The sequence below is a fragment of the Mustela lutreola genome, chromosome 3, assembly GCF_030435805.1.
Source record: "Mustela lutreola isolate mMusLut2 chromosome 3, mMusLut2.pri, whole genome shotgun sequence".
Classification (NCBI taxonomy): Eukaryota; Metazoa; Chordata; class Mammalia; order Carnivora; family Mustelidae; genus Mustela; species Mustela lutreola.
Window position 1 is genome coordinate 194,315,110 of NC_081292.1, and position 27,390 is coordinate 194,342,499.

Below are 27,390 nucleotides of genomic sequence, written 5' to 3' on the forward strand. Positions count from 1 at the left end.
TCACACATTAGAGCAGCCTAGGAAACAACCGCTTCCCTACTCCCTCAGAGTGAGTCATCATTTGCGTCGGGCAAGAAGAGGGGAATGCTGATCTCACTGTGTTTACTACCCGAGAACGTGGGGGCTGGACAGGATGGTAAAACATCCGTCCTGGTAAGAGCCTGGTGTTTGCTAACGAGGTTGTATTAGGGCGATTCTCTGCTTTCCAAAAACACCACCCTCAGGAGACAAGAAATAGAGTCATTTCTCTTCCAAGGCAGAAGATTTAACATTGCTTAACAGTAATACTTAACAGCCTTAGCCCTTAGCCTTAAGCGACATCCTAACTACCAAGTGCTAAGAACTGTCTTTTTCCTGGGCTAGGGCTCGGGCTTCAGGAAGTGTGTGTTGGCCTGGCAGCAGGGCGCATGAGCCTACCTAAAGATGGCTGAATCTCGTGAAAGCAGAGCAGGGTGTCCTTGACCGGGGCTACTAGCTCCCTCCCTACCTGGGGGAGGGGGTGCGGGAGGGGCTGGTGTGCTTTTTCTCTCTGTGTGTCAACAGTTCCAAATTGGGCATATAAATCAGCATCACTGAGTTAATTTAAAAACTACTGTGATGCTCTTCATAAACCACATGGGAACCAAATCAGTCAGGAGCACATTTAGTCCCTTGTAAGGCTAACCACCAACTTCTCATAGATAGAATTTTCCTAATTTTAAAAATTTTTATTTATTTATTTTTAATTTTTTTTTTGTGTGTGTGATTTTATTTTGTGTGTGTGTTCTAAGATTCATTGTTTATGCACCACACCCAGTGCTCCATGCAATTCGTGCCCTCCTTAATATACACCACCTGGCTCACCAACCCCCACCCCTCTTCCCTCTGAAACCTTCAGTTTGTTTCTCAGAGTCCACAGTGTCTCATGGTTCATCTCCCCCTCTGATCTTCCCCAACTCACTTCTCTCCAACTTCCAATGCCCTCCGTGTTATTCCTTATGCTCCACAAATAAGTGAAACCATATAATTGACTCTCTCTGCTTGACTTATTTCACTCAGCATAATGTCCTCCAGTCCCATCCATTTGATACAAAAGTTGGGTATTTATCCTTTCTGATGGAGGCATAATACTCCATTTTATATATAGACCACATCTTCTTTATCCACTTATCTGTTGAAGGGCAACTTGGCTCTTTCCATAGTTTGACGACTGTGGCCATTGCTGCTATGAACATTGGGGTACAGATGGCCCTTCTTTTCACTACATCTGTATCTTTGGGATAAATACCCGGTAGTGCAATTTCAGGGTCATAGGGTAGCTCTAGTTTTAATTTCTTAAGGAATCTTCACACTGTTTTCCAAAGTAGCTGCACCAACTTGCCTTCCCACCAACAGTGTAAGAGGGTTCCCCTTTCTCTACATCCTCTCCAACACTTGTTGTTTACTATCTTGTTAATTTTTGCCATTTTAGCTGGTGTAAGGTGGTATCTCAATGTGGTTTTGATTTGAATATCCCTGATGGCTAATGATGATGAACAGTTTTTCATGTGTCTGTTATTCATTTGTATGTCTTCTTTGGAGAAGTGTCTATTCATGTCTTGTCCTATTTTTTTTTAAGGTTTATTTTATTTATTTTAGAGAGAGAGAGACAGAGCATGAGCAGGGGAAAGGGCAGAGGGAGAGGAAGAGGGAGAGAAGCAGACTCCCCGCTGAGCATGGAGCCGGGCGTGGGTCTCCGTCTCAGGACTCTGAGATCATGACCTGAGCTGAAATCAAGAGCTGGACATGTTGCCAATTGAGCCACCCAGGCGTCCCTGAATTATTCCTATTTTTAATTAAAATTTTAACTCCATAAATATCATAGAGCTCCCTGCCTCTGTGACAAAGAGGGGACGACGTGCCTACTGAGATGCGCTCACCTCCCTCTCCTGGCAAAGGGAGAGCCCCGCGGAGCTGCTGTGATTCGGTGTAGGGAACAGTAAGATCTCCAGGGTGGGAGAAACTAGAAAACCAGGGTAAATGTTGCTGGCACACAGAGCTGGGTCTCTGGTGGGTCCCCTGCCTCTGCATTCTGCATCTTGTTGGGTAAACTTGGAGCCCCCACCATGGACTGGAGGCACATTGGTGAGGTTGCTCTCTGCATCTTCCCTTGAGGTGCTGAGATGAAACCTTGAGGCGGAACTCCTCCATTTGAAAACTAGTGCCAGAGACCTCTTGTGCATTTGTCTGAGCCCCACGGATGGTCCATCACGGAGACCTCTGGTTGCCAGGTGGCCACAAAGGTCTGTTTCTTCCTGCAGCTGATCACTCCTACCGTGAGTGCACTGTTGGTCAAACACTGTTTTTGGTCTGATATGCTTCTCTTCCAGCTACAGTTATATTCTCGGGGCTGGCAGGATTTTGTCAACTCATGGTTGTGACAGTAGCTCCGGAGCCACAAACAGCATAAATTTATTGCCTTTGTCAGAAAACTCCCTCTGCACTGTTTAATCCTAAAATAGACTTTTGGAGAGTCAGCCACGATTGAGCATTTCAGGGCTTATTAGTAAAAATAAATAGGAGCTGGAAATTCAGAGGACTTTCTGCTAATAATTACTAAACTAAACATTTGCTGCTCTGTCGTAAGAAATTGATTTGCTGCTGCCTGTCCGAGAGAGAGTAAGGTCCTGAGGATGGACTGGTACCCTGTCTCCAGTTTTCAGATTCTCAGGGCTTGATACGGAGTAGATGATTAATAGATATATGGGAAATGAATGAGTGAAATTTATAGAGATTTCAATGTTATTCCTGAGCTTTTGATTTGTACCAAAAAAAAAAAAAAAAAAAAATTCCATTTCCGCAGTCTGGTGCAAGTTGGCCAGGAAGACATTAAACTCTTTCCAGTTTTTTTTTTTTCTCCCCTCTCATAAGAACATACTACTTTCCATCTGCCTTAACCACAATTTCCATACACTTCAATACTGAGAGCCAGAAATGTTATATTTAAAGCAAATTTTGGAGATGACTTCCATTTTTTTTTTTTTTTTTTAATGAAAACAAAATACGAGGCCAGAGAAAAATAAGGAGAGGAGAGAAATCAAGAATGAGAAAAGACTATGAGACAACATACAAAAAAAGAAAACAGGGAGATAAATAAGATAGAGTTGTATAGAGGCTTTTAAAACATTGTAGTCAGAGTATCCTGCCCAGTCAATGTTAACAATTGGTTCTTCACTAGATCTGAGATTTTATTACTTTTGGAAATCAACATACTATTTATAAGAGCAGATGGTCACTTAGGCTATGCCTGTTGCAATATCCAGGATGGTATTTTTGTAAATTCACATACAGAATTATAGCCAATGTGAAACTCAGCACAGCAACTCCCTCTGGGATAACACTTCCACAATTCCACTTCGATGAAAAAGCTCGATTTAGGATCCTCCCCCCTCTTTTTAAAAGGAGATATTCCGTAACATTTCAGTTTTCTGGCTGGCGTTAACATTTCTTTGTTTGTCCTCCACCCCTCACCCCCGAACTCACCATTTCTCACACACCCTGCTTCACTCCCATAGTAGCTGCACTAGACGTAATCTTGGAAAGTTCTCCTCTTTGTCATGTGCTACTGATAGCAGACCAAAATTATTCTTCATCTCAGAGATAAGAGCATGGGCCTTTGAGAATTGTATCTCATTTTCAGGGGTGTCTAGTTACAGCAGAAGTGGATCGCGTTAGGCCAGAATCACCAAGCGAACTTTTCCCACGCGATTATTTCCTCCCCTCACTGTGTCTACGCCTCTCAGCAATATTTGCTGACTGCCTAGCGAATCCGACAGATTCTAAATCAAGCAAAGAACATCTTCCCAGGTTCACATTTCTCTCCTGCTTTTTAACACCCACATGAAGCTCCAAGGTTAAGGTTGGCTTGCCCTTTCTTGTAGGTATCTGCTAGGACCAAGGATTTACTATTTTATTGTTCCTCAGCGTGGTGCAGGAGGTTCAATGCTATTTTTATAGCAATGGCTTAAGATTTCCATTCTGGATCCAATATTCTTGCTGACATGTTCAATTGCAATGATATACTATTTTCTTCCCTTAAAAAATAACCCACAAGTGTTTCAATTATTAGCACAGTTGTGAAGATGGCACGGGTGTTGTCACAGACGACAGTCAGGAAAATTATAACACAGTCCCCAACTCAAAGCCAGATTTCTATTTCATGTAGATTTCTCTAAATACTTTATTTGTAGGTAAGCTGGTGATAGGAGACCCCTGAGTGATCTACCTGGGTAAGGACGCGTACTGTCTCTCCATCCCCTCAAAGCGGACATTGTGTGCATTCCCATCTGGACCCTTTCCAGACACCTGTGGAGAGAAAAGTAATTAGAGATGAAGATCCATTATACACCCTGGTTACTGACAATGCATTGCAAAATTATAATCAGTGCCCAAATGCTGCTGCTGCCTGCCAAAAACCAACCATGGAAAAGCAAACATGATCTCAGTATTGCTACAGGAACTGATGATCAAGCCACAAACATGGCATAGAACAACAGTCGCTTCTTTCAAAAAGGGTCATTGCCAAACTGACCCCTTCTTGTCACCAAGCTGGGGAGCTTCTGTAGGCTGTAAGACCCCCCCCCTTTTTTTTTTTCTTTTTACATTGGCTTTAGTTTTTACAACAGTTTGAGACTTACAGAAAAATTGAGAAACAGTGCGGAGTTCCCAGAACTCAGTTTCCCTCCTGCTAACATCTCACATTAGTACGGTATATTTCTTCAAATGAATGAATCAATATTGATACACTACCATTAACTAGAGCCCACAATTGATTTGGATTTTAACCCAATCCCTTTCCTGTTCCAGGATTCCCTATTACATTTAGTCATCATATCTCTTTAGGCTCTACTTGGCTGTGACAAGGGCTGTATTTTTATTTTTAAAGACTTTACTTATTAGAGAGAGAGAGAGCACAAATTGGGAAGGGGCAGAGGGAGAAACAGACTCCCCGAGCAGGGAGTCCAATGAGGGGCTCGATCCCAAGACTCTGGGATCACAACCTGAACTAAGGCAGATGCCCAACCTACTGAGCCACCCAGGCGCCCCAGGACCATATCTTTTAAAAGTACCTTTTCCATGAAACCTTTCTTTACTAACTAGGGCAGGTGACAATGGTCTACTCCACAGCTTCCATGAAGCCCTCTCTCATCCAGACTTCACTTAGTTCCCTCGCCTAGGAACTACCACAGAGAAGAGACTGCCTCTTTTCTATCTAGGGTTGATCTTTAGTATTTTTTTCCCCTTCCATTGTACTTCTTCTGTTCACCTCTCTTCCGGTCTCCTCCATCAGCCTCTGAGACACGGAAGAGCAGTGCCTGGCCCCAGGATTAAAGTGTGCTAGCTTTGTGGATGTCAAGACTTTATACATAGTCCTTCTGCATCTATCACAGCAATCCAAAACAGGATGAACGCACCCAGGTATTTAAAAGTATTTGTTGACTTGTCAATTCATCACCTGTTCATGTCAACACACATGGTTTGTGGATCCCTTATGCTGGCTCTCAGGCTGGGCTAGCCCTCACGGAATGGGCACGGAACGGGTAAACAGAATACCTGGACCATTAGAGGGGGGAAGGGAGAGTTTGCTAGTAAGCACAGGAAGTAATGGTGCCAAGTCAGTAGGGGAAATTTTTCTAGGTAGCATTGAACTTGCAAATTATTTTCTTCCCGCCAAAAGTTCTAGCTCTCTACGAAACCATCATTCCAGCTTGGGTGGTGTGCGTGGGGAGGGTCTCTTATGAGAGGTGTTGCAAAACAAGTATACATGTTCATTTAGAGTAAGAAAGACTATTCTAGGTATCAATCATTAGAGGAGGCTCTTCAGAGTGTGTCCTGCAAAACTTCTTTGTATTTCACAAATCCATGGAACAGGAATGGCCATAGTTATCTGAGAAGGCAACAGCCCAGTGAATTACCGAGGTGAGGATGAAGACTGCACACACAGACTTAGAAGCAGCTGCCGGAAGACTGAGAATTCTCTGCATTAGGTTAAATGCCCTGATTTAAACCACCGACCTTTCTAACAAAGACCAGAGACAAGGGTGGTATCAGACAAACAGGGGATAAAGAAATGGTGTAGAAAGAGAAGGGAAGGATACAATTACTGTCCTCGGCCACTTCTATCTAAGGTTTGTTTTGTTTTTAACCTATTGGTTATGGAGGAAGAATTAGCATGAATACCAGGACTATTTAATTGTGACTGTCAGGCATTATGAGCCTACTATGGCTCCAGACATTTACAAGTTATCTTTTCTGGTGGCCATAAAACTTCAAGTTAATACTTCCAACACTGTTATCCAGAACTGGCCTGGCCCAGGGATGGCTGTCTACGTTTGGGTGTCTCTCAGAGGCAGCACCCAGGTGCTTCTTTTTCTGAAAAGCTACCAGCATAAGAGATTATATGAAATGTAGGATGAACCTTATCTTAAGGAAGTTTTTGTGTTGTTGGGAAAACAAGTATCAAGAATGAAATCATTAAAGAATGATGTAGGACAACGTACGATCACATGCCATTCAGGATGTGACACTGGAAGGGGTCAGGAAAAACTTCCCAGAAGTAGCAGAACACAGACCAAAGATGGGTGGCATGCTTCTATATCAAAAATTATTCTCTTCTTCACCAACCGTGTAGGTATTTAATTATTATATTTATATCATGCATATATCATGCTTCTCTATTAACACGACAACATCTTCAATGCAATCATGGACTTAGTGATTACTGAGCAGCTACTGTATCCCAATGCCACGCTAGCACTATATTTCAAGGAATGAAGAAGGGCTAGATTTCTTCATGGCGTTGAATATAGAGGAGACAGGCCTGCAAACAATTACGGTGCAATGAGATCACTGCTGGAGTGTCAGCATAAGAGAGCAGGCAGTAGGAGTCTGGAGAAACAGATACGAAAGTCCGCCTGGCAGAGTTGAAGACAGCTTCATATGGGTGTTGAAGCTTCATCGAAAACTTGAATATGAATGAGGATAAGTTATTTTTGCGGGGGTGGGGGAAGAAGGTGTAGGAGTAGCAGGAGAAGGCATTCTAAGTCTAGAGAACAAAAATGAAACAATATGGAGGCATTTAAAAAAGAAAAGCACTGGTTTTCAGGGAAAGTCAAGTGTTTGGTTAAAGGAAGAAACAGAACCTATTGAGGAAAAGGGTATTTGTGATAGCAACACCACCACTATTATTATGGCTATAACCATTATTGCACTTTTTTCTTAATGAGCTTTGGTTTTTTAGAGCACTTCCAGGTTCACAGCAAAATTGAGAGGAAAGTACACAGAGTTCTTATCCCACTACCCCCACCATGAGCAACATTTGTTACAATTGATAAACTTAACATGGACACAGCTCGCAAAGTCCAGAGTTTACATTAGGACTCACTCTTGGGAATGTACATTCTACTGGGTTGGAGCAAATGTATGACATGTATCCATTATTATAGCACCATACAGAATTTTTCCATTGCCCTAAAAATTCTCTGTGTTCTGCCTACTCATTCCTCCCTCTCCCCAAACCCATGGTAACCACTGGTCTTTTTACTGTTTCCATAGTTTTGCCTTTTCCAGAATATCATATAGTTGGAATCTTAGAGTCTGTAGCCTTTTTTTAAAAATATATTATCTTCTTTCACTTAATAATATGCATTTAAGTTCCATCCGTGTCTTTTTGTGCTTGATAACTCATTTCTTTTCAGTGCTGAATAATATTGTATTGTTTGGCTCTACCACTTAATCCATTCATCTACTGACAGACATCTTGGTGCTTCCAACTTTCCACAATAATAAAGTTACTAGGAACATTGTCTGCAGATTTTTGTGTGAAGATAATTTTCAATGCCCTTACAGAAATAGCAAATAGTGCGGTTGCTGGAATGTATGCTCAGAGTATGAAACTACTGAGCTGTCTTCCAAAGTGGCGGTACCATTTTGCATTCCTGCTAGTGATGAATGAGAGTTTGTGTTGCTCCACATCCTTACCAGCATTTGGGGTTGTCAGTGTTCCAGATTTTGGCCATTCTAGTGGGTGTGTGGTGATACCTTATTGTTGTTTTAATTTATATTTTCCTGATGACCTATGATGTGGAGCACCTTTTCATATGCTTATTTGCAATCTGTATATTTTCTTTGATGGGGTGTCTGTTAAGGTATCTTTGGTTCATATTTTAATTGGTCTGTTTCTTTACTTATTGTGGCTTTTATTTTTTTTAAGATTCTATTTATTAATTTGAGAGAGAGAGAGGGATCATAAGTAGGCAGAGAGGCAGGCAGAGAGAGGGGGGAAGCAGGCTCCCCGCTGAGCAGAGAGCCCGATGTGGGCTCAATCCCAGGACCCCGAGATCATGAGCTGAGCCCAAGGCAGAGGCCCAACCCACTGAGCCACCCAGTCGCCCTTATTGTGGGGTTTTAAGAGTTCTTTGTAGTTTTAGATAACAGTCTATCATATGTGTCTTTTGCAAACATTTTTTTCCAGCCTGTGGCTTATCTTTTCATTCTCTTGACAGTGTTTATTGCAGAGCAGAACTTTTTAATTTTAATGAAGTCCAGGTGACCAATTCTTTCTTTTACGCATCTTGCCTTTGGTGTCATATCTAAAAAGTCATTATCAAAATCAAGATCATCTAGATTTATTTTCTGTGTCATCTTCTAGTAGTTTTACAGTTTGCATTTTAAATTGGGTCAGTGATTCATGTTGAGTTAATTTTTGTAAAGGGTGTAAGGTCTGTGTCTAGATTCATTTTTTTTACATGTTGGATGTCCAGTTGTTACAGCCCCATTTGAAAAGACTATCCTTGCTATACTTTTATCAGAGACCAAAATAAATATTTATTTAGGTTTATTTTTGGGCTCTCCATTCTGTTTCATTGACCTATTTGTCTATTCTTTCACCAATACCACACTGTCTTGATTGCTATTGCTATAATATAGTTGGGTAGTTTTAGTCCTCCAACTTTGTACTCCTTTTTTTTTTAAGATTTATTTATTTATTTGACAGAGAGAGAGAGATATCACAAGTAGGGATATAGGGATAGAGGCAGGCAGAGAAAGACTGGGAAGCAGGTCCCCTGGCAGAACAGAGAGCCCGATGAAGTCCTGATTCTAGGACCCTGGGACCATGACCTGAGCTGAAGGCAGAGGCTTAATCCACTGAGCCACTGAGGCACCCATCTTTCTACTCCTTCATTATTATGTTGGTTATTCAAGGTCTTTTTTTTCTCCATATGAACTTCAGAATCAGTTTGTTAAGATTCTTTAGAATCAAGAAAATAACTTGGTAAGATTTTGGCAGGTAGCACGTTGAATCTATCGATCAAGTTGGGAAGAACTGACATCTTGATAATATTAAGTCTTCTTATCCATGAATAGGAACTTTCCTTCCATTTATTTGTCTTTTTGTTTGATCGCTACTACAATTTAACCCTTATTTGTTGTCAAGCAAAATGCTAAATGTTTTATTTTCATCAGCCCAATCTTCCCAATAATCCCAATGGTTGCCACGTTTTTCAAATGAGAAAACTAAGTAGTTGCTCAAGGTCATATGGCTAGTGTATAGAAAATCTGAGACAAAGATCAGGTCTGTTTGACTTCAGAATCCAAGCTCTCTAGATACAGCCATGAGCCACATCTTGGGGGAGCTTATATGCAATGCCAAGGAAACTGTTTTTACCCTTAGGTGATGGTGAAGTCATTGAGAATGACTGCTTGATAACTGATGGGACATATGTATAGGTTAGAGAGATCACTCGTGCCATAGTGTGGAGGTTCCAGTGATAGTTTGAACCAGAGATGATGAAGGCCTAACCTAGGGGATATACGAAAGGATAAAGGCCTGCACATTGTTAGAGCTTGGAGTGAGGCCACTGGCTGGCCAATGAACTCATGTGTACGTAGCATGCTACATGAGGGTCAAGTCTTTCGCTGACACCACCAGGGCCTCTGGCCCAATGAGTGGAGTTTAATAGCAATTTTTGCTAAAAGTACAATTTAAATGTGTCAGAGCTTTAAGGAAAAATGAAAACATTTTCAAATGGCCCGTGTTTTCTCCTGCTTTTCTCCATATTTCTTAACTCCCTGGGCCTCTCAGGTATTATGGGCCTTTCTGCTTTCAGAGAAACTTGATGAATCCTGCCAAAGTGGAGCTCACTCAGTTCATCTAATGTGGTAGATGGGCCTGGGAAGTTCTGCACAGTTCTGCACATCCGTGGCACCATTTCCCATGATCACCCGTGGGAGTCTGTGCCTGGTCTCTACTTCTACAGAGATCCTGAAGAGATTGAAAAGGATAAGCAGGCCTGCTGAAATGACTATGACCATGGAGGAATTTCAGGGTGAATGGACTGTTCCACTCCTAGAATCACTGCTACTCCGCCCCAGGCTGCAGACCGCTCTGCAGGTGAGCAGGGGCCCTCCGGGCCTAGTCAGCAGTTCCCTCCTGAGGACTGGAGCCCTCAGCCGGCCACTGAAGACTGGTCCGCAGCTCCCACTGCTCAGGTTCCTGAACCACTGAGTGGCTTTAAGTTGCTCTTCCACAAAGGCAAACAAAATGGAAATACGATTGACAGAAAATAAACAGTTTCTTAAAAAAAAGTAAAAAGGCAAGTGAGTGATATAAGAATGTTAAGGGGGGGCAGGTTCAGTAGGACTGACTGAGGATTAATAGGAAGGATGTGCCTAGAAAAGTGGACAATTTTCTGAGCTTAGCAACTAAGTGGGCTTGGTGACCATCACCAAGATGGGAATAACGGAGGACCAGATTTAGGGGGAAGGGCAGGGGCGGGAGGAGGGGATACTTAGATACATTGAGTTGGAATGGAATATCTGATGGTGATGTCTAACAGATAATTGAGTGTAAAAGTTTGCAACATTGAAGCCTGGGACCAGAGATGAATTGGGAAATATCCAGCCCACGGATGCTACCTACAACCTTGGGAAAGAATTAGAATGCCCCGGGACAATCTGTAGACACAGAATAGAAGGAAAGACATACAATGGAAACAGAGAAGGATACCAATATTACTCTTAGGAAAACTGTCATTTAAGGGGCAAACACAAGTTAAACGCAGGAGGAAATCTGAGGAGGTGTAGACCAGCAGTTGGTCTGGAAGAGGAGGAGGAGATAGTGTTACCATAGAAATCCAAAGAAAAGGATTCCATGAACGAGGGTGTGGCCCACAGTGTCAAAAAAAAGTCAAGGACTGCAGTCAGAAAAGGTCTGTGGGCAATATGTGGTGTGTTGGCATGATTTACCCAAACTCTGTCCTTGCAGAGTGTCTTCCTGAACTATAGGGCTTGGAAAGCTAGACTGGTCTTCCCCAGAATGCCCCTGAAGCCAGTGTACTGGTTTGCTTTAAGACGGGCCATTGAGGAAGTGGTCCCACTTCCACTGTTTGTTCTGACAGCACTGACTAAAGATGTGTTTGGTTTCCTTGGCGGTTTCAGCAGATGTGTCTTTGCAAGTTTCTGGGGTGAAGTGTAGCTTTTGTAGCCAGCTTTGGAGTTGGCAGCACTACAGATGGCTTCCTGATCGTGGCACTTTCTTAATTATGGTGGCATTGTTGTGTGGCTCTGGAGCCAAAAGCTTTCTTACAGAAGTGGCAGCAGCTCCCTTGGTAGTCTGGTTCTGTAGCATGGCTTGAGAAATCATCCCTGAAAGCTTAGCCAAGATTAGGTTTCTTTCCATGCCCTTAGGATTCTGTAAGCCCATTAGTGTGGTATAATAAATTCGCTCCTGCTTAAACCAGCTAGGGTGCATATCGCTTTCTGCAACAGAACAGTGACTAACATAAGTCCCACAGAAGAGTCTGTGGGAACTGGCAATGAGATGGTGATTGGTGCTTTACTGAAAGCACCAATTGAAAGTGATTTCTGTGGATTGATGGGGAGAGAAGGCGGGACTCCACGGTATTGAAAATCTTTATCGCTTTCTCCCCAAAAAGAAATAAAAACCCAAAACAACCAAAACCAAACCCTAGTCACACTGCCTCATGTTATCGTGCTGCGGAAATAAGATGGATACTTCCAAGTGAATGAATATTTGTTAGCATCTCCTGAGTGGAGTCATATGTTGTGTACTCTAAAGCACAGAGACGAGAAAAAGTTTTCTCCCTTGGGGACACAGTGTTAGTTAATGGAAATGATGGGAAAACATTTGTGCTGCATTATTTAAAAAACACATTGACTGATTTTTCTCCCTAAATCATCAAAAGTTGACCTCTGTCAACATTTTTAATATATACATATTTAAATGGCATATAGTTTTCTTCCTCCAATTATTTTTTTAAAGATCTTATTTATTAATTTGATAGATAGAGATCACAAGTAGTCAGAGAAGCAGGCAGAGAGAGAGGAGGAAGCAGGCTCCCCGCTGAGCAGAGAGCCCGATGCGAGGTTCGATCCCAGGACCCTGAGACCATGACCTGAGCCGAAGGCAGAGGCTTTGACCCACTGAGCCACCCAGGCACCCTTCTTCCTCCAATTATTTATTGTTGGCATTTTTCTGTGCTAACAGTATATTTTATAAATATAAATTTTAAAAGCTACATCACATCCCATTTGTGGATAATTCATAATTTATCTAATCTCCTCTTATAACTTGATCAATTTTTGCATCCCAATCAGAAATAGTGGCACTATGGATTATTATGTCGGGTACCAAGATTCTTGCAAATAGCTGTGAACTGAGGGTAGGAAATTGCAGATAGAAGACTGCCAAAGAGAAACTAATTATAAGTTATAGCTGGGTCCTTAGGAAGTCAAGCCCCTTCAGGAGGGAGTGAGGGGGAAAGAGACAGGCACAGGCATTTAGAAGCTCATTTCTCATTTTGCTCAGTGTGTATTAAGACTCAAAAATGTTCCTGCTTCCAGCACTCCTTATTAGGTAATTTCCCTCATCATAAAAAAAATAAGGTCAGCGGCTTTGATCCAATTAATTTTTTTAAAGAAGCCCTTTATCTCACTTGGTATCATGTAGGTTTTTTTTTTTTTTTTAAATGTAATGACCTAAATAGACTTCTGATAGAAAGAAATAATTTTGACTTAATCCATAAGAGAAGTCTAGTCTTTTCCAAAACAATGTAATATTAGAACTCATGCTGGGATCTGGGGCATATTTATTTTTTTTCTAATAATAAAGCTCGGGAAGAGAAACTTCAGAGAGCTTATTGGAAAACAACTTGAGAGGCTCTCGCTTGGTGTGCCTTGCAGGTGCGGTCCTGATTGGCCGGGCTTTTGACAGCCTCGGATGGCCTATCTGGAGGGTCTGGTGTATGAGGAATGTTGAATTAAGATGCTTTTAGTCCATGGGACTTCTCCCAATTTCATTCACTCAGTGCCTGCTGCTGGCTGGGATGTTAAGAGCCTTGTTAATATAAAGCTATTAGTCTTTTCTCTGCAAAGGCAAGGAGCTTGCTGGTTACATTCAGAGTTCCTTAAATTAGTATGTATTTCTAGCCCAGCATTGCTGGAATCAGCAGTTTCACAAAGCAATATACTAAAGAGGCCATTTAACCCCCGATTTCTCCCATTTGCAGATTAATGGCAGAGGGGGAAGATTTAATGCCCTTTCAAAGATGTTTTAACAATTCATTACAAATAAAAGAATAAATCACACAAGATTTTCTGCAAATGTCTGATGACAAAAAGTGGAAACAATTCAAATTCAACTTGTTTCCCAATTCCCACCGGTTGGGACAAATTTTTGCCAATGTTGTAATTTATGTCCCTTAAGTCAATTTTCCCAAGGAAATTTAAAAGCCTCTGTGAAGGAAACACACTGCAAAGTTGCAGTCTGGCTGATTCACCGCCACACACCATCCTCATTTACAAATAGGTCCTACTCGGATCTATTACACGAAACTGTGTGCCGTGCCGCCAGACCCATCATAAGATTAAGATGCAAAGTATAAAAATTCAGATGCCATTTTAGGAAACACGCCTTTCATTTCAAGTTGGTAACATGACAGCTATTTTTGAGCAGTTTCCAGAAGATTTCTTTTAATTACATTCCTCTTACTTAGCTATAGGTCTGGCTCAGAGATTTTTGAAGGAATCAACATGATGAAAATGTCTAAAAAAGTTGGGAACTTGTCTTTGAGCATCTTCTCATATGAAGACATTCTGCTGAAATGTTACATATTTGGAGCGAAACTCACCATACTTCATTTAAACAAAAAGAAGCTAATCAAAATAGGTTGTAAATGATTTCTCTTTGGCAATGTGAAGTATATTATGCCGGAGATACGTATTTAGAAATATGCTATCTAGAGAAGCGAAAGTACACACACTCTTTCAAGCCATTATTTCTGAAGTGTTTATTTTCTCTAATTTAATTTCAGTAATTTTGTCAAATAACTGGGTATTCAGTTTATAGACTAGTTTAGAACATCTGCTAGTTTGGAAAATACAGCAAATAAAAATATTTTAAAAATAACTCTTGGGGAAGCCTTTTCACCATTCTGTGCCTATATTTTCCTCCCTTGGAAAAAGCTGGAGTGAAAATAAATCCTTAAAGTCCCTCTAACTTATGTACATTTATAAAAGTTATCTTGCATATAGTTTCCACCTCATTAATATGGTAACTCTACGTCTGTAACATAATTATTTTAAAGCTGAATGACAAAGACAGCAAAGTAATCTGCAACATTATAAAATTATAACACATTTATTGGTATTTGAGCATTCAATCTTATGCTCGCATGACCCGAGTACTAACCAAGTACACCGGACCATGGCATCTTGATAAACTGAATTAACTCTCTTCAGATTGTCTTCAGAGAAAATAAAACCAGGCATCTCCTGCCCAGCTCTGTTTGTTCCTGGGCCTAAGATACAGTTACCATAGAAACTATGATTATGGATACAATTTTACAAATTTGGCTTCATCTATCAGATGCACTTTGCATGTGAGTGTGTGTGCGTGTGTGTGCACATGTGCATATGTGTCTTGCCAGTGAGCGTGAAGAGCACACTCTGGCTCTACATCTTTAATTAAAGAGCCAGACACCATCTCATTTCCTTACCCCATCTGTCTACCTACGAATAGAGATATTGCGACATTGACTGAAATCTAAACTTTTGCTTGATGGAAGATGATTTCTGATGAAAAGAAGGAAGAGAAGGTATACCTTAATAAATCCTTTTACCTCTCTTATATTTTCCAGGAATGGAGTAAGCAGGAATTTAGTGGATCTCAGTAGTAACCCTAATCACCAGATGCTAGTATCCAGTATTTATCGAATTTGATTTTGACTTATTACTTGGATGTAATATGTGAGTTATTTATGCCTAAGCTGTTTTATTTTTATTTATTTTATTTTTTAAAAAGATATTTATTTATTTGCTTACATATTTATTTAGAGTGTGAGCAGGGGAAATGGTGGCGAGAGAGGGAGAGAGAGAATCTCAAGCAGACTCCACACTGAGCACAGAACCTGATGTGGGGCTCGATCCCACAACTCTGAGATCATGACCTGAGCTGAAGTCAAGAGCCAGATGCTCAAGCAACTGAACTGGGCATCCCTGTTTTATTTTTATCATACTCTGTGACAGTCAGTATTTTTTACTCATTCTAAAGAGAAAAAGTTGACCCTCAAAATACACCAAAACTTAAAATGATATAACAGTTTACAAATTCATAATAATGAACTATTAGATCTTTTAACTAATAGATCTTATAAAGGATATTAAGTGACAAAAGGCATAAAAGCTCTCTAGGATACTTAAAACATACTTGCCTTTATAAAGACCAAACAATGGAAACATAAAAGTTTGAAAATTTCAAACTTTTCAGAATGTTTTCTTTTCCTAGTTTAGTCTGTGGGCAGTTTCCAGTCACTCCTGTTACTAGAAAAAAATAACTAGAAAGAAATGACTTTCTGCGACACTGTGTGATCAGTATCATGAGCTAGAATTAACGCTATCATTTCCATTTCTGCCTCACTTTACACATGAGAGAAGGAGAGTTCAGATAAAGTGAAAGCAACTAGCTAAAGGTTCATACAGTGGCAAGACCAGGATGTGATCTCCATCTCACTGTCAATGCTGCCTCATATGTCGGCAGTGATCATTCCAGTGACTGTAGCTCTATTTCCTAAACAAAGAACAGAGATAGAAGACTTGAATGTTCAGATGAGCTTATGGTGGCAGTGGGGTGGGATATGGGACACTGTGGCTGTCTGCAAGCATTTAGCATGAGGTCATGGTCATCAGGGCCAGACCCCTCAACTCCCAATTGCCTGGCAAAAGTTACTACATTTAGCTGGAGGCCCTGATATGTGTTAATTTCTGGTACACCAAAATTAATTTTTAGTAAAAAAATTGTTTTATAAACAAGAACAGGCTGTATAATGTACAGCTTTTTTCTGTATTATGCCCAGTGTCAGTCTGTTGATTTGGTTTACACAAGATGAGCAAGCTTCATTGCAGTTGGGACTTTTTCACATTTTTGAGCCATTGCATTCTCAAAGCCTGACATATCACCTTGTTCGTGAATATTTACTGAGTCAATAAAACAGAAATCTCACACATCTACTCAGTGGCACTTAATAGAGAGAATCAGCTTCCAAGAGGGCTAGCTATCCTTGTGAATAAGACTTGTTAAATATCATAACATGTATTAGCAACATTGTTTTAAGGAGTTTTTATAGCATCTGTCCTATGGTTAAGTCTTAATAAGACTGCCTTCCTCAAGCTCTTTTGTATACATAGTTCTGATTTTTCCCTTTCCTTTAAAAATAATTTTTAAAAAATATATGTTCTAACAATTTAGATTTAAACTTGGATCTGGTGTAGAAATCAAAACCATTAGGAATCTCAATTGTGTCATTGGTTAGAATGAGGGAAGATTCCTAAGAGCTGAAAATAATAATAGTGTAGTAGGAAAACCTTACATGATAGGATAGATAGCTGTGTCTGCTGGACACAGCTACTGTTGATCTAAAGAGTGACCTCAGTGTTTAGCATCCATTGCAATCACAAAGTAACCTGATCCATGCTATCATTAATGCTGAAATCATACACACGTTAGTCTAAAATGTGTATTAACCAACTTAGTTTGAAACTGACTATGGTACCAGCACAGCGCAGCTTCTAGAAGATGAATGAAGACCAGAGGAGGAGAAAACGAGAATTAAACAGATGACATTCTGAAAATCGATGTTCTTGGGTCAAGATGTGGTTTAAAAAACCAAACCAAAGCCCCATGTCCATTTAATGATTTTTCTTTCTTTCGAAGATTTATTTATTTATTTATTTGGGAAAGACAGAGAGAGAGAGAGAAAGGGAGGGAGGGAGAAGCAGACTCCCCGCTGACCAGAGAGCCCGACATGGGGCTTGATCCCACGACCCTGAGATCATGAGCTAAGCCAAAGGCAGACACTTATTCAACTGAGCCATCCAGGCGCCCCATTTAATGATTTTCTATTAACTAGCAGATAAAAGTTTTCCGTAACCTACAGCGACCAAACTTTCCAGCTTTATCTCATCCCTCTCCCACCTGTTCAATGACTTGGTCCCACTGGATATTTTACAGCACCTGAACATGCACTTTTGTGCCTGCACCAGAATGCTTGCTCCTGCAATTTTGATAACTCTTCCCGTGGTCAGGTCAGTGCCCTAAACATATCAAGGGCTCTCTAAAGGCTTATCATGTGAATGAGTAAAGCAACAAATGTTGCTCTGACTGGGTGTATTTACTTCTGTGAGGGGACAAGAACAGGCAAAAACAGGAGTAGATAAGAAAAACAGATTCTGTAGACAGTGGTGAGAACATCAAAACAGTGGTGAACAGAGAAGGGAGCCTTGAAAGAGGGGTGTCGATGGAAAGAGAAATAAAGACCCCGAGAAACGGAGAAGTTTTGCAAAAGAGAAAGGGAACAATGGAATGAAAATAAGTGAGGCTATTGCAATCTGTTCCAATTCTTAATATACAGATAATTCCTGTCCTTAGTAGCTCTCCATTAATCAAACTCTTGATCATTCAGAACACTCCCTACCTTTACCAGGATGGTAATACAACTTTGCTCTTCTGATGGGATGTATGTATAGCATCTTGCTCTCAAATGTGATTTTTTTCAAGTCAACATTTGAAGTTGGATTTGATATAATCATTTAATTGGGCATTGATTCATCTACACAGAACTCATTACTGAAGTCTTCAATTTCACCAACAAAATCCCCTTCCAAATCATCTTTTATCAAGAAGCTGCAAGTCCAAGTGCTCTGAAAACTTTGCCAAATAAAAAGCTTTTAGGTTTCTAGTGCTGGCTGGACACAAACCCGTGGAAGAGTGTTGAAGAATAATGCATGCCAAATGCCAGATATGATTGCTTTTCGCATAATTAATGTCATTCTTGCTGTTCGAGTACCATTCCCATCCTCTAATAATTTCCATTAATAGAGGAAGTTTCTGCAATAATTTTTGCATCCTGAACAACCACCGTGGCTTCTATAGACCTTTTAATCAAAATAATGGCAATGAGTGAAAAGGCGATGGTTAGAGATATTACTATAATCCTGAGTTGCATTTGCTTCATCATTGTTTTCAATCCCCAAAAACTGTCCAAAGAGCTCATCGTGTTATTATGTCAATTAGACCTTGGCGCTTTGATTTCAATAGCACTGAACTATATGAATTTATACCACGAAGGGAAAAGTATATAAAGTGAGGATATTGGGCATCCATTTAGCTCCCAAAATGTGAAAAGGGAGTGTTTTTAAAAACGCAACAACAAAAGATGAGCAGATGCAAATAGAAGCTCAAGTCCTGTAAAATATGATAATTGTATAATACTTCAAGCTAAAGCTTCCAGTAGCGGAAGTGATAGACCAGCTGCAAATCATACCCCCTAAACCTGCCAATTCACACTGATTTTTATTATGATGTTGCAAAATCAAGAACTCTGCTCAGGATATAAAATTATGCAAATATACCGAGAGCAACAACAACAACAAAAATCAGCCCAAGTTTCTTATACGAGCCCTAACGGCACAGCAGCCATCTTCCACACCAGGGAGGGGCACCAGAGCCGTGGCTAACGGGTTCTAGAAAACCCAGCCTGGACTTACCCTCTAAGCTGAATACTGATGTGTGGATGAGGAAGTTTGGGCACAAGGGGACCAGTGTTGAGTCTCCCCTCTCTCCCTGAGCTGGTTTGCAAATCTTGAGTCTCTAGCCAAGCCTCATTCTTCTCTGCCCAAGATGCTTTGAAAACACTTCCCCTGAGTGACACCTAACCTCACTGGGCCTTGTCTGTGAAGCCCACCCAGGGGGGAGCTCATGACGTCACTTGAGTGGGATGCCTTGCTCTGGACAGTGACCTGGGGGTGACGTGGTGGCATCAGGTCTGGAGACGGGGTTTGGTGACCTGATTAAAGCTCGTGAGCCAGGTCACTACTTTCCTGGGAAGATAGCGCAGAAACAATGCTTGTGCATGGGTTTCAATAGCCACTGTGAAAATAAAAAACAGCTGGTCATCGACTGTAACAGCTGTGCTTCCACTTGGTAGAAAATCTGGTGGGGATGCAGGCGAGGACGGGGCCATGAGCACAGGCTGGCTTCGGGGCTTGGATGCATGGGCACCCAACCATGCAGCTGGAAGGACACGCACAGGCATAAGGCCAGCCCCTAAGGGGTCCACACCAATTTGCAAGCTATCTGTCATTTCTAAAATGTGCTCACTGTCTCGTTCCTACATACATGTAGGATGGATGATATGTCATCACATAGGATTCTCATAAAGGATGTTGCGATGATCAAAGTCTGTGCTCCTATATCATCTGACACATCCATGCCACTCCTTGACCAGGAAAAAGCAGGTGTTGCAAATTCCTTGTAAGTCAATTTTGTTCAAAGAGAGAAGCAGAACTGGAAGATGATCCTAAAGGCCACCACTGCTCCTACAGTGCTCCAGGTCCCTCCTTCCTGACCGAAAACACACTTGCCTGCAGAGAGTTCTAACCAGACACACAGCAGCGTGGTCTCTGGCCTGCACATGGAAAGGACACTAAGGTTAGGAGCTTACTCCAGACAAGGCTGGCTGGGCTCAATTCTCATCACCCACCCACTGGGTAACCTTGAGCAAGGTCACTTCTGAGCCGCGGTCTTCTCACCTCATTAATCTCGGTTTTCATTATGAATGTGGTTAATAATAGTACCTACCTCGGATGGTTGCGATGTGGATTAAATGATCTGATGCATGTCAACTACAAAGTATGCATCACACATGTAGGGTATACTTATATGTCCAGTGAATCTGAGTTGTTGGTAATGCTGTTGCAGTCATATGGAATCTGATTCTTCTTCTACTATGGAAAATGCCTGGAGAGAATTTTTCCCTGTTCTGTATACTTTCTTTCTTTCTTTTTTAAAAAGATTTTATTTATTTGACAGAGATCACAAGTAGGCAGAGAGGCAAGTGGAGGGGGGGGGAGGGGCGGGGAAGCAGGCTCCCCGCTGAGCAGGGATCCCGACGTGGGGCTTGATCCCAGGACCCTGGGATCATGACCTGAGCTGAAGGCAGAGGCTTTAACCCACTGAGCTGCCCAGGCGCCCCTGTAGAGTTTATTTCTATGAATCTCTGCCTAACCCTGGCTAAGCCAATGGAAGGTTCTTCAGTGATACTGTTCTAAAAACAGTCCTGGGGAAGAGAGGGAAGAGACAAAAACCGAAGAGGGTGGGGATGGGAGGAGAGGAAAAGAGAGGAGAGCAGAGGACGGTGGGTGGGTTTGAGGAAGGGGGGAGAGAGCATTGGATAGAAAAGGAGGAAGGGAAAGAAAGAAGGAGAAGGGAGAGAGAATTCTTACTTTCTCTCATAAAAGAGCCAATTGTCTGTGCTTTTTACATACAGGATGAATGGCTGGAATGATATGACCTATTAAAAGATGACGTATGTATTCCTATGTCTCTCTGTGCACTCACGTATGCATGTGCCTGTATGTGTGATGTGTGCATGTGGATATGGATTTTTGCAGACATACACACACACAACCACCTTACAGCGGTCCATAGAAACTATTCAATGCCTAGAATGAAGCTTAAATTCCCGGACGTGACATCTCCAGCTTTCCCGGTTTACTGTGGTCATCATCGTTGTCATCCTACCTCCCACCCCTCATCTTTGCAGCCCTGTTTCCTGCCACTTCACCCCGAAGATGCCTTCCCAACCATCGGTCCTTTCCTGACCCCCAAGCACCTGCACACCTTCTTGTCCTGCCCAGCTCCTCCTTTGCCCTTCCCATCACCACCCTGGCAACCTCTTCCTACAGAACTAGTCACTTCCTATTTTCTGAGAGCCTAGAGTATATCTTTTACATACTTACTTAGAGTGTTATCTTATCACGATCTTTTATAATGGTATTTATTAACATTTGTTGTCCAGCATCTTTCATGCTCAGTAAATGCTGTATGATTATAAGAATGAACCATTTAAATGAAAAAAGTAATCTTGAAGGTGAGATATAACGCAGGCAAGCAGAAAAAACACATAATCCTAAACTAACCAGAAAAAACAAACTCAAATTAACCTAGTTGGCCTACCTCAAGAGGCTATTCACAACCGAATACAGTGGAACATTAATTCCACTGCATGGAGTGAAGTCAAGAAACAATATCAATATCATTGTGATTTAGACATTTAAGAGTGCATGTGAAGTGTGCATTTTATTACATTATTGAACAGTTTGGGATCAAACATAAGTACCAGTATCCCTGAGACTGAGTGGGGAGCACAGAACAGCTGGTTCCTTTCCCAGGCAGAAGGGTCTCTGTGCACAGGTAGGAAGTGAGCCCACCTTCACCTGCTGACCTCAGTCATTCTGTTAGAAGTCTGACCACACCCTTTCGGTGGCTTTTCCTAAGAGTAGATCCCAGGTTTAGAACCTCATTGTGGTCGAAGGCCCTAGAGGCTTTTCTTTCAGAGAAGCCAAGATTCAGAGCCTGAAGGGAAGCATCCTAGAGCAGGAAGTCAGCAGACAGGAGAAAGAAAAAGAAAAAAATGAAAAGAAATCCACACTCTAGGTAAAGAAACAAAATCCCAACTTTGGCAGCTAAGCATTTGAAATGCTAGTTGAATGCCATTTAGATGACTTCCCATATTTCCGAAGAAAAATGTTTACCTACTTAATTGAGGGAGTACTCATTGTGCCCTAGTACAGTATGAAGGTTGAGCAGAAATCAGCACCTATTTGTTACCTATACTGCTTTTTACTGTTTCTGTGGGCTCAGTTGGGGAATCGTGAGGTGATTTATAAACTTCAGTCTAATTCTTCTAACATCTCTCAGATGTAGGCAAAAGGGTAAACAGGGATCTTGACTCATCAATGTAATGAAATTAAGAAAGTGAAAATTTAGGATGAATTTTATAAGGAACTTACTATGGTGTAATCCATTAGGATGAAGGATAATTTCCCAAGGGGGGGTGTTGATCTGTATGTTAGAAAATGTATAACGCCATTCATAATGTATTTGTGACAGACGTAATGCCATGTCCCTCTATAAATCAGATTTGCCTTCTGTGCAAAGCCCTAGAGTCCTTCCTACTGAAGGTGATCCTCATGGGCACTGACCTGAGAGGATTTAAAATCCAAAGGGCCCAATTACTAAAAATCCTCCATCCTATAATTGGACTTTGGTATGGAAAATAACACCAGTATTAATCCAAGTCACTTGGAAGGAAGTAGAGTTTCATCTCCCAATTCTGCCAACTGGTCCAACACAGTGTAGGGGATGGGTCTCTTTGAGCATCTTCCCCAAGGGCCATGAGAAACTTACTTTTACTCTGCAGACGGTAAAATGACATAAATTATGCGAGCAATCCACAAATGAGTTACTGACCATATGAGGAACACTAAATGTAAGCTTTGGAATTTCACAGGGGAAACATCATTTTCAATTTGAGGGTCATCCACTGGGAGCAACTCATTCAAACAAAGGACGAGTAGAACCATTTGTCCTTAAGAACAGAGACCAGAGACCATAACACAAAGAGCAGCAAAATGCGAATGGGAGCAGAAGAACTCAATGCTTTGGAAAGAGTAGGCATGGAGGCCTTTTCATGCCATTCCTTAAAAGAGAGGAGCATGTGGTTTGAAAGTTAACCAAGTCTTTAAAAAAAAAAAAATCATTTCAGTATGCAATATTTTCAATGGTGCAAGCTCAGTTACCAGCCACCACACCGCTCTACCTAGCCTAGACATTCTTACTCAATGGGAAGTCAAGTACTGGTCATAGCAAATACCTTTAAAAATCCCCAATTCATGATATTCATGAAAAGCAAACTTCAAGAACCTATTAAAAAAAAGAACAATCTTATTAAAGTTTTTTTAGGCCCACTCCAATTTTCATTAGGCTTGTTGCCAAGTTTTTATTAGATTCATCCTGATTGCTCCTCAACGTACCCTCATGGTTTAACACAATACAGCACGGTGGGGTATGTTTACCATCAGAAGGGATAACATACCAGGAAATGCAATTTGGGCTAAAATTCTCTACAGCAAAAGCCCCAAAGAAAAATGACCCAACACAGCAATGTGTTTCTAATGACTAATTTCTGAGTCATGGAACTCAGGGATCTTGAAAGCATGGAAACCTGGCTTGCCTGAGGAGTTATAGCAAAGAAAGGGGGGCCAGAGCTACCTGGTACAAAAGAGGTAATTGTAGAGGTAGTGGAGTGGACTTATCTGTCTTTAGGGATGGGAAACCTTTCACTGGGTAATGTCTTCAATCTCTTGTTCTTTTTTTTTTTTTTTTTTTTTTTTTTTTTTATTTGTCAGAGAGAGAGAGAGAGTGCACAAGTAGGGGGAACAGCAGAGGCGGAGGGAGAAGCAGGCTCTTTGCTGAGCAGGGAGCAGGAGGTGGGATTCAATTCCAGGACCCTGGGATCATTCCCAAGGAGAAGGCAGACATCCCACTGACTGAGCCATTCAAGCATCCCCAATCTCTTGTTCTTTTAAATACCATGAATTAAAGAGACCCATTAAATCAGGTCCCGTGTCAGTACTTTCAGAGACTTCAGAAGCAAATATATTTCTTTTTATTCTACACATATCACAATAATGGTAGTAGTATTGTATGACCAGAATGCCAATATTCAGTTTGAGCAGAATATTCACTTACAAGTTGCAATGAATCACACTGGCCATGCTTTGTGTAACCAGTAAGAGTTGAGAGCTACTGTTAGTCATATCTCAAAGGATAGTTTAGTTCTGAACTTTCTTATGACATCTTTAGGCATGGAAAAATTACCCCAGTAAGGAGGCTGAGACTATGACTTTGCCCCTTTCTCTTCTTGTTGATGGGGGACAATTCCGAGGGACACTTACACAAGTGTGAAAGCGCGTGTGAAAGGAAGGGCAAGGCTTAGATGTGTGCGATGTGCATGATCAGTGGCTGTGACAACTTCCTCTTTCTATCACCCATGGAATTTAGAGGTGGCTGCCTTCCATGGTGCTGCCTGTAGTAACATCTGAAGTAAGCAGAGCAAATGTGATTACCAGGGTCATATGTCTGGATGTTAGCCATGGAGCTAGGAAATAATGCATGGCGGAACTCTGTTCTCCTCTGCAGAGCAGAAAACTCATGTGTCACAATTATGAACAAATCTGTCTCTGGAATGGCTTCTGGCATTAAGAGTCTGGAGTGAAATCTTAGGTCCTCACTCTTGAAAATCATTTGCCTTGGTTTGGGCCTTAGAAAGAACAGAGCAAGCTACACACATTGCCAACCCTTTATACTCTTTCCTGAGCAAGAGTATGATGCATTCTTTGTGCATCTTAGAAAATCAGAAATAACAGTCATCAGGGAGGAATGTTAAGTAGCAGACTTAGTAATTTTGCTCCTAAAGATTCATGCAGTTTGGAACAGGTGACCTCTCTGCTTTGTTCCCTCCCCGCCCTGCTTGTTCCCCTGGCTCCAGCCATACTGGTTCCTCACTGCTGTTCCTTCTTGCCCCGCACCTTGCTCATGGCTTTCCTACTCACATTGCCTTCTTCTCTAGCTCCAGATGGCCAGCCACATGCTTTCGTCCCACACTTTGTGTTCCTTCTTAAGTGTCCCCTCTTCAGAGAAGCTTTCCCTGACTGCCATATTGCAGACAGAACACGTCATACAGCTACTTGTTCTAGCCCCTGAGTACAGCTGTATATTTCTTTGCAGAAATATTCATGGCGCGATACTGACTCTTCACTTATTGTCTCTCTCTCCTCAAAAACGTAAGCATCATGAGGACAGGGACTTTGTTGGCTCTCCTCATTGCCTAGACCAGTGCTTAGAAGACAATCAATAAATCAGTATCTGTGGGGCGCCTGGGTGACTCATTCAGTTGTGTGTCCGACTCCTGGTTTCGGGTCAAGTTGGGATCTCAAAGTCCTGGGATCGAGCCCTGTGTGGGACTCTGCACTCAGGTCGGAATCTGCTGGAGATCATCTCCCTCTCATTCTCCCTCTGCTCCTCCCCCTGCTCACTTGTGCGCACACACTCTCTCTCTCCAATAAATAAACAAAACCTTTAAATCAATATTTGCTTAAGTGAACTAGTTAAAAGTCACTTTTCTACACATTCATTTCTTCTCTTGTTACCTTCCTTTTTCTTTGTTCTCTTTCCATTTTTTCTTTTTTCCTTCTCTTTCCAAACGATAAATGGACAGAGCGTCCCAATGTAAAAGTCTTTGTAAATGCCTTTTAGATGTCTGTTAGAAGTGCCTAGTTGTCTAGTGATTCTTTTTTTTTTTTTTTTGTCTCAGAACGTTCGACATCGAAATCTTTGTCTTCTTTTAATTTTAGTATTTATTTTCTTAAATTTGAAAATGATCCAGGTCACCTGGGAATGACTTAATTAACTGTTACATTTTGTTATTGATTTTTAAATTGGGTGATGAATGATCTTTTTTAAAATGTATATTTTTAAGTTAACCTGGAAACTTAGGTTTCTTGGCCATAAGTGTAATTCCTGGCCATAAGTGTAATTCTTACGTATGATAAAAGGTGATGGGGTAAAGTAGCGCGACAAGTCGGGAAGGTGATGAAAATGGATTTTTATTTCCAACATTCATTATTTTGAATTAACCTACGAAAACTTTTACACACAAAGATCTGGTGACAAGGAGAATAAAATAAGCCACTTAAAGCTCTGTTTAGAGCATGGACTTCATTTATTTGTCTTCTGTCACCAAAGTATAAAACAGCATATCCAGGCACTGGAGTGTTCCTCACACTTCAGTCTCGCTGCTGAATTGTTTTATTTATGATTGTTACTTTCCCTCCGCCTTCCTTTGGGAGAAGAGAATACAAAAATTAAAATGTATAAATTCAAAATATCCACATCTTAAAGAGAATATGTCTAATATTTTCCTTGAGTGAAAAAAGAGGGATGGACGTATTTTGCTTTCCTTTCTTTGCAGTGAAAGTTGAAACAGTGATTTTGTGTTATTATAACACTCATCATTTCTCTCTCTAATTTGGATGGTTTTTAATAAAGCTCCATTGATTCCACTGAAAGGAATTCCTCCTGGCAAAAGCAGAACACACACACTGATTGCTAAATATGCAGCAATTATCATATTCAGCAGCACACTTTAATATCTTATTTATAGATGTATCTATCTGTAATTTGCTTTAATTAAGTTGCATTGATTTTAATGACAGGAGCGATCCTCAGACAAGGGGCTGGTGTCATACGCTCCTATGAGTCTTGGTCTATCAATCACTCTCTAAGATGTGGTCCTGAGCCTCTGTGATCTTCTTTAGGCTCCCGGCAAGCCAATCCCAAGTAAGTGAGATTTCAGAGAAAGTCTCAAAGCGTTGACACGTCAGAATTTATCCTACTGATCAAAGGACAGTAAGAATGGAATGGTGGAATGAAAGTGGCAACTGAACTTGAAAATTGCCTCCCTCAAGTAGAGTGTCCTCACCAGCCCTACCTCACTTTATTGCCACAACCACTTTCAGGTGTGGCTAGCAACAGCATTTTGCCACTCCAGAAACTCAGCCTTTTTTTTTTTTTTTCCCTTCTCCCTGCATTTTCAATAACACCAGACAGCTCTCAGAAGGATCCTGGGTATTTCTGAATTCTTGCTTATTTCCCACACCCCCTCCTGGTGAAAGTTCTGGAAAAACTGGAAGCTAGAACAACAGTTTGCCTTTCACAACACCCATGCTCCAAAGCGAAGGGACTCGCTGACTTAACACAGCACAAAGCAACACGAAGATAGCAAGTATATTTTTAAAGGCTCTAAAATATTATTCATCATGACCAAAAATGATTTCTCTTTTTTTTTTAATGGATGAAGAAGTAAGCACTGCGTCTATAAATCTTTGCACCTCAGAAGGTGCCAACATTAATTTTGTATAAATTATCCGTGTTAGAATGCCAAGGCATGATCA

At 41.2% G+C, this 27,390-nt stretch overlaps 1 protein-coding gene and 1 non-coding gene across 3 annotated transcripts in view; one reads left to right on the forward strand and one right to left on the reverse strand.

Annotated features, from left to right (window-relative positions):
• Window positions 1-27,390, reverse strand: part of PARD3B (par-3 family cell polarity regulator beta) — a 1,047,303-nt gene that overhangs the window by 46,597 nt on the left and 973,316 nt on the right. For both annotated transcript variants that reach the window (XM_059168302.1, XM_059168301.1), the window contains one exon: window positions 4,244-4,323. In XM_059168302.1, the coding sequence (XP_059024285.1) occupies window positions 4,244-4,323 (80 nt within the window). The remainder of the gene's footprint in view (window positions 1-4,243; window positions 4,324-27,390) is intronic.
• LOC131828425 (small nucleolar RNA SNORA62/SNORA6 family) lies at window positions 9,847-9,997 on the forward strand. Its single transcript, XR_009352434.1, has one exon. It is a non-coding gene; the product is annotated as a small nucleolar RNA SNORA62/SNORA6 family (small nucleolar RNA).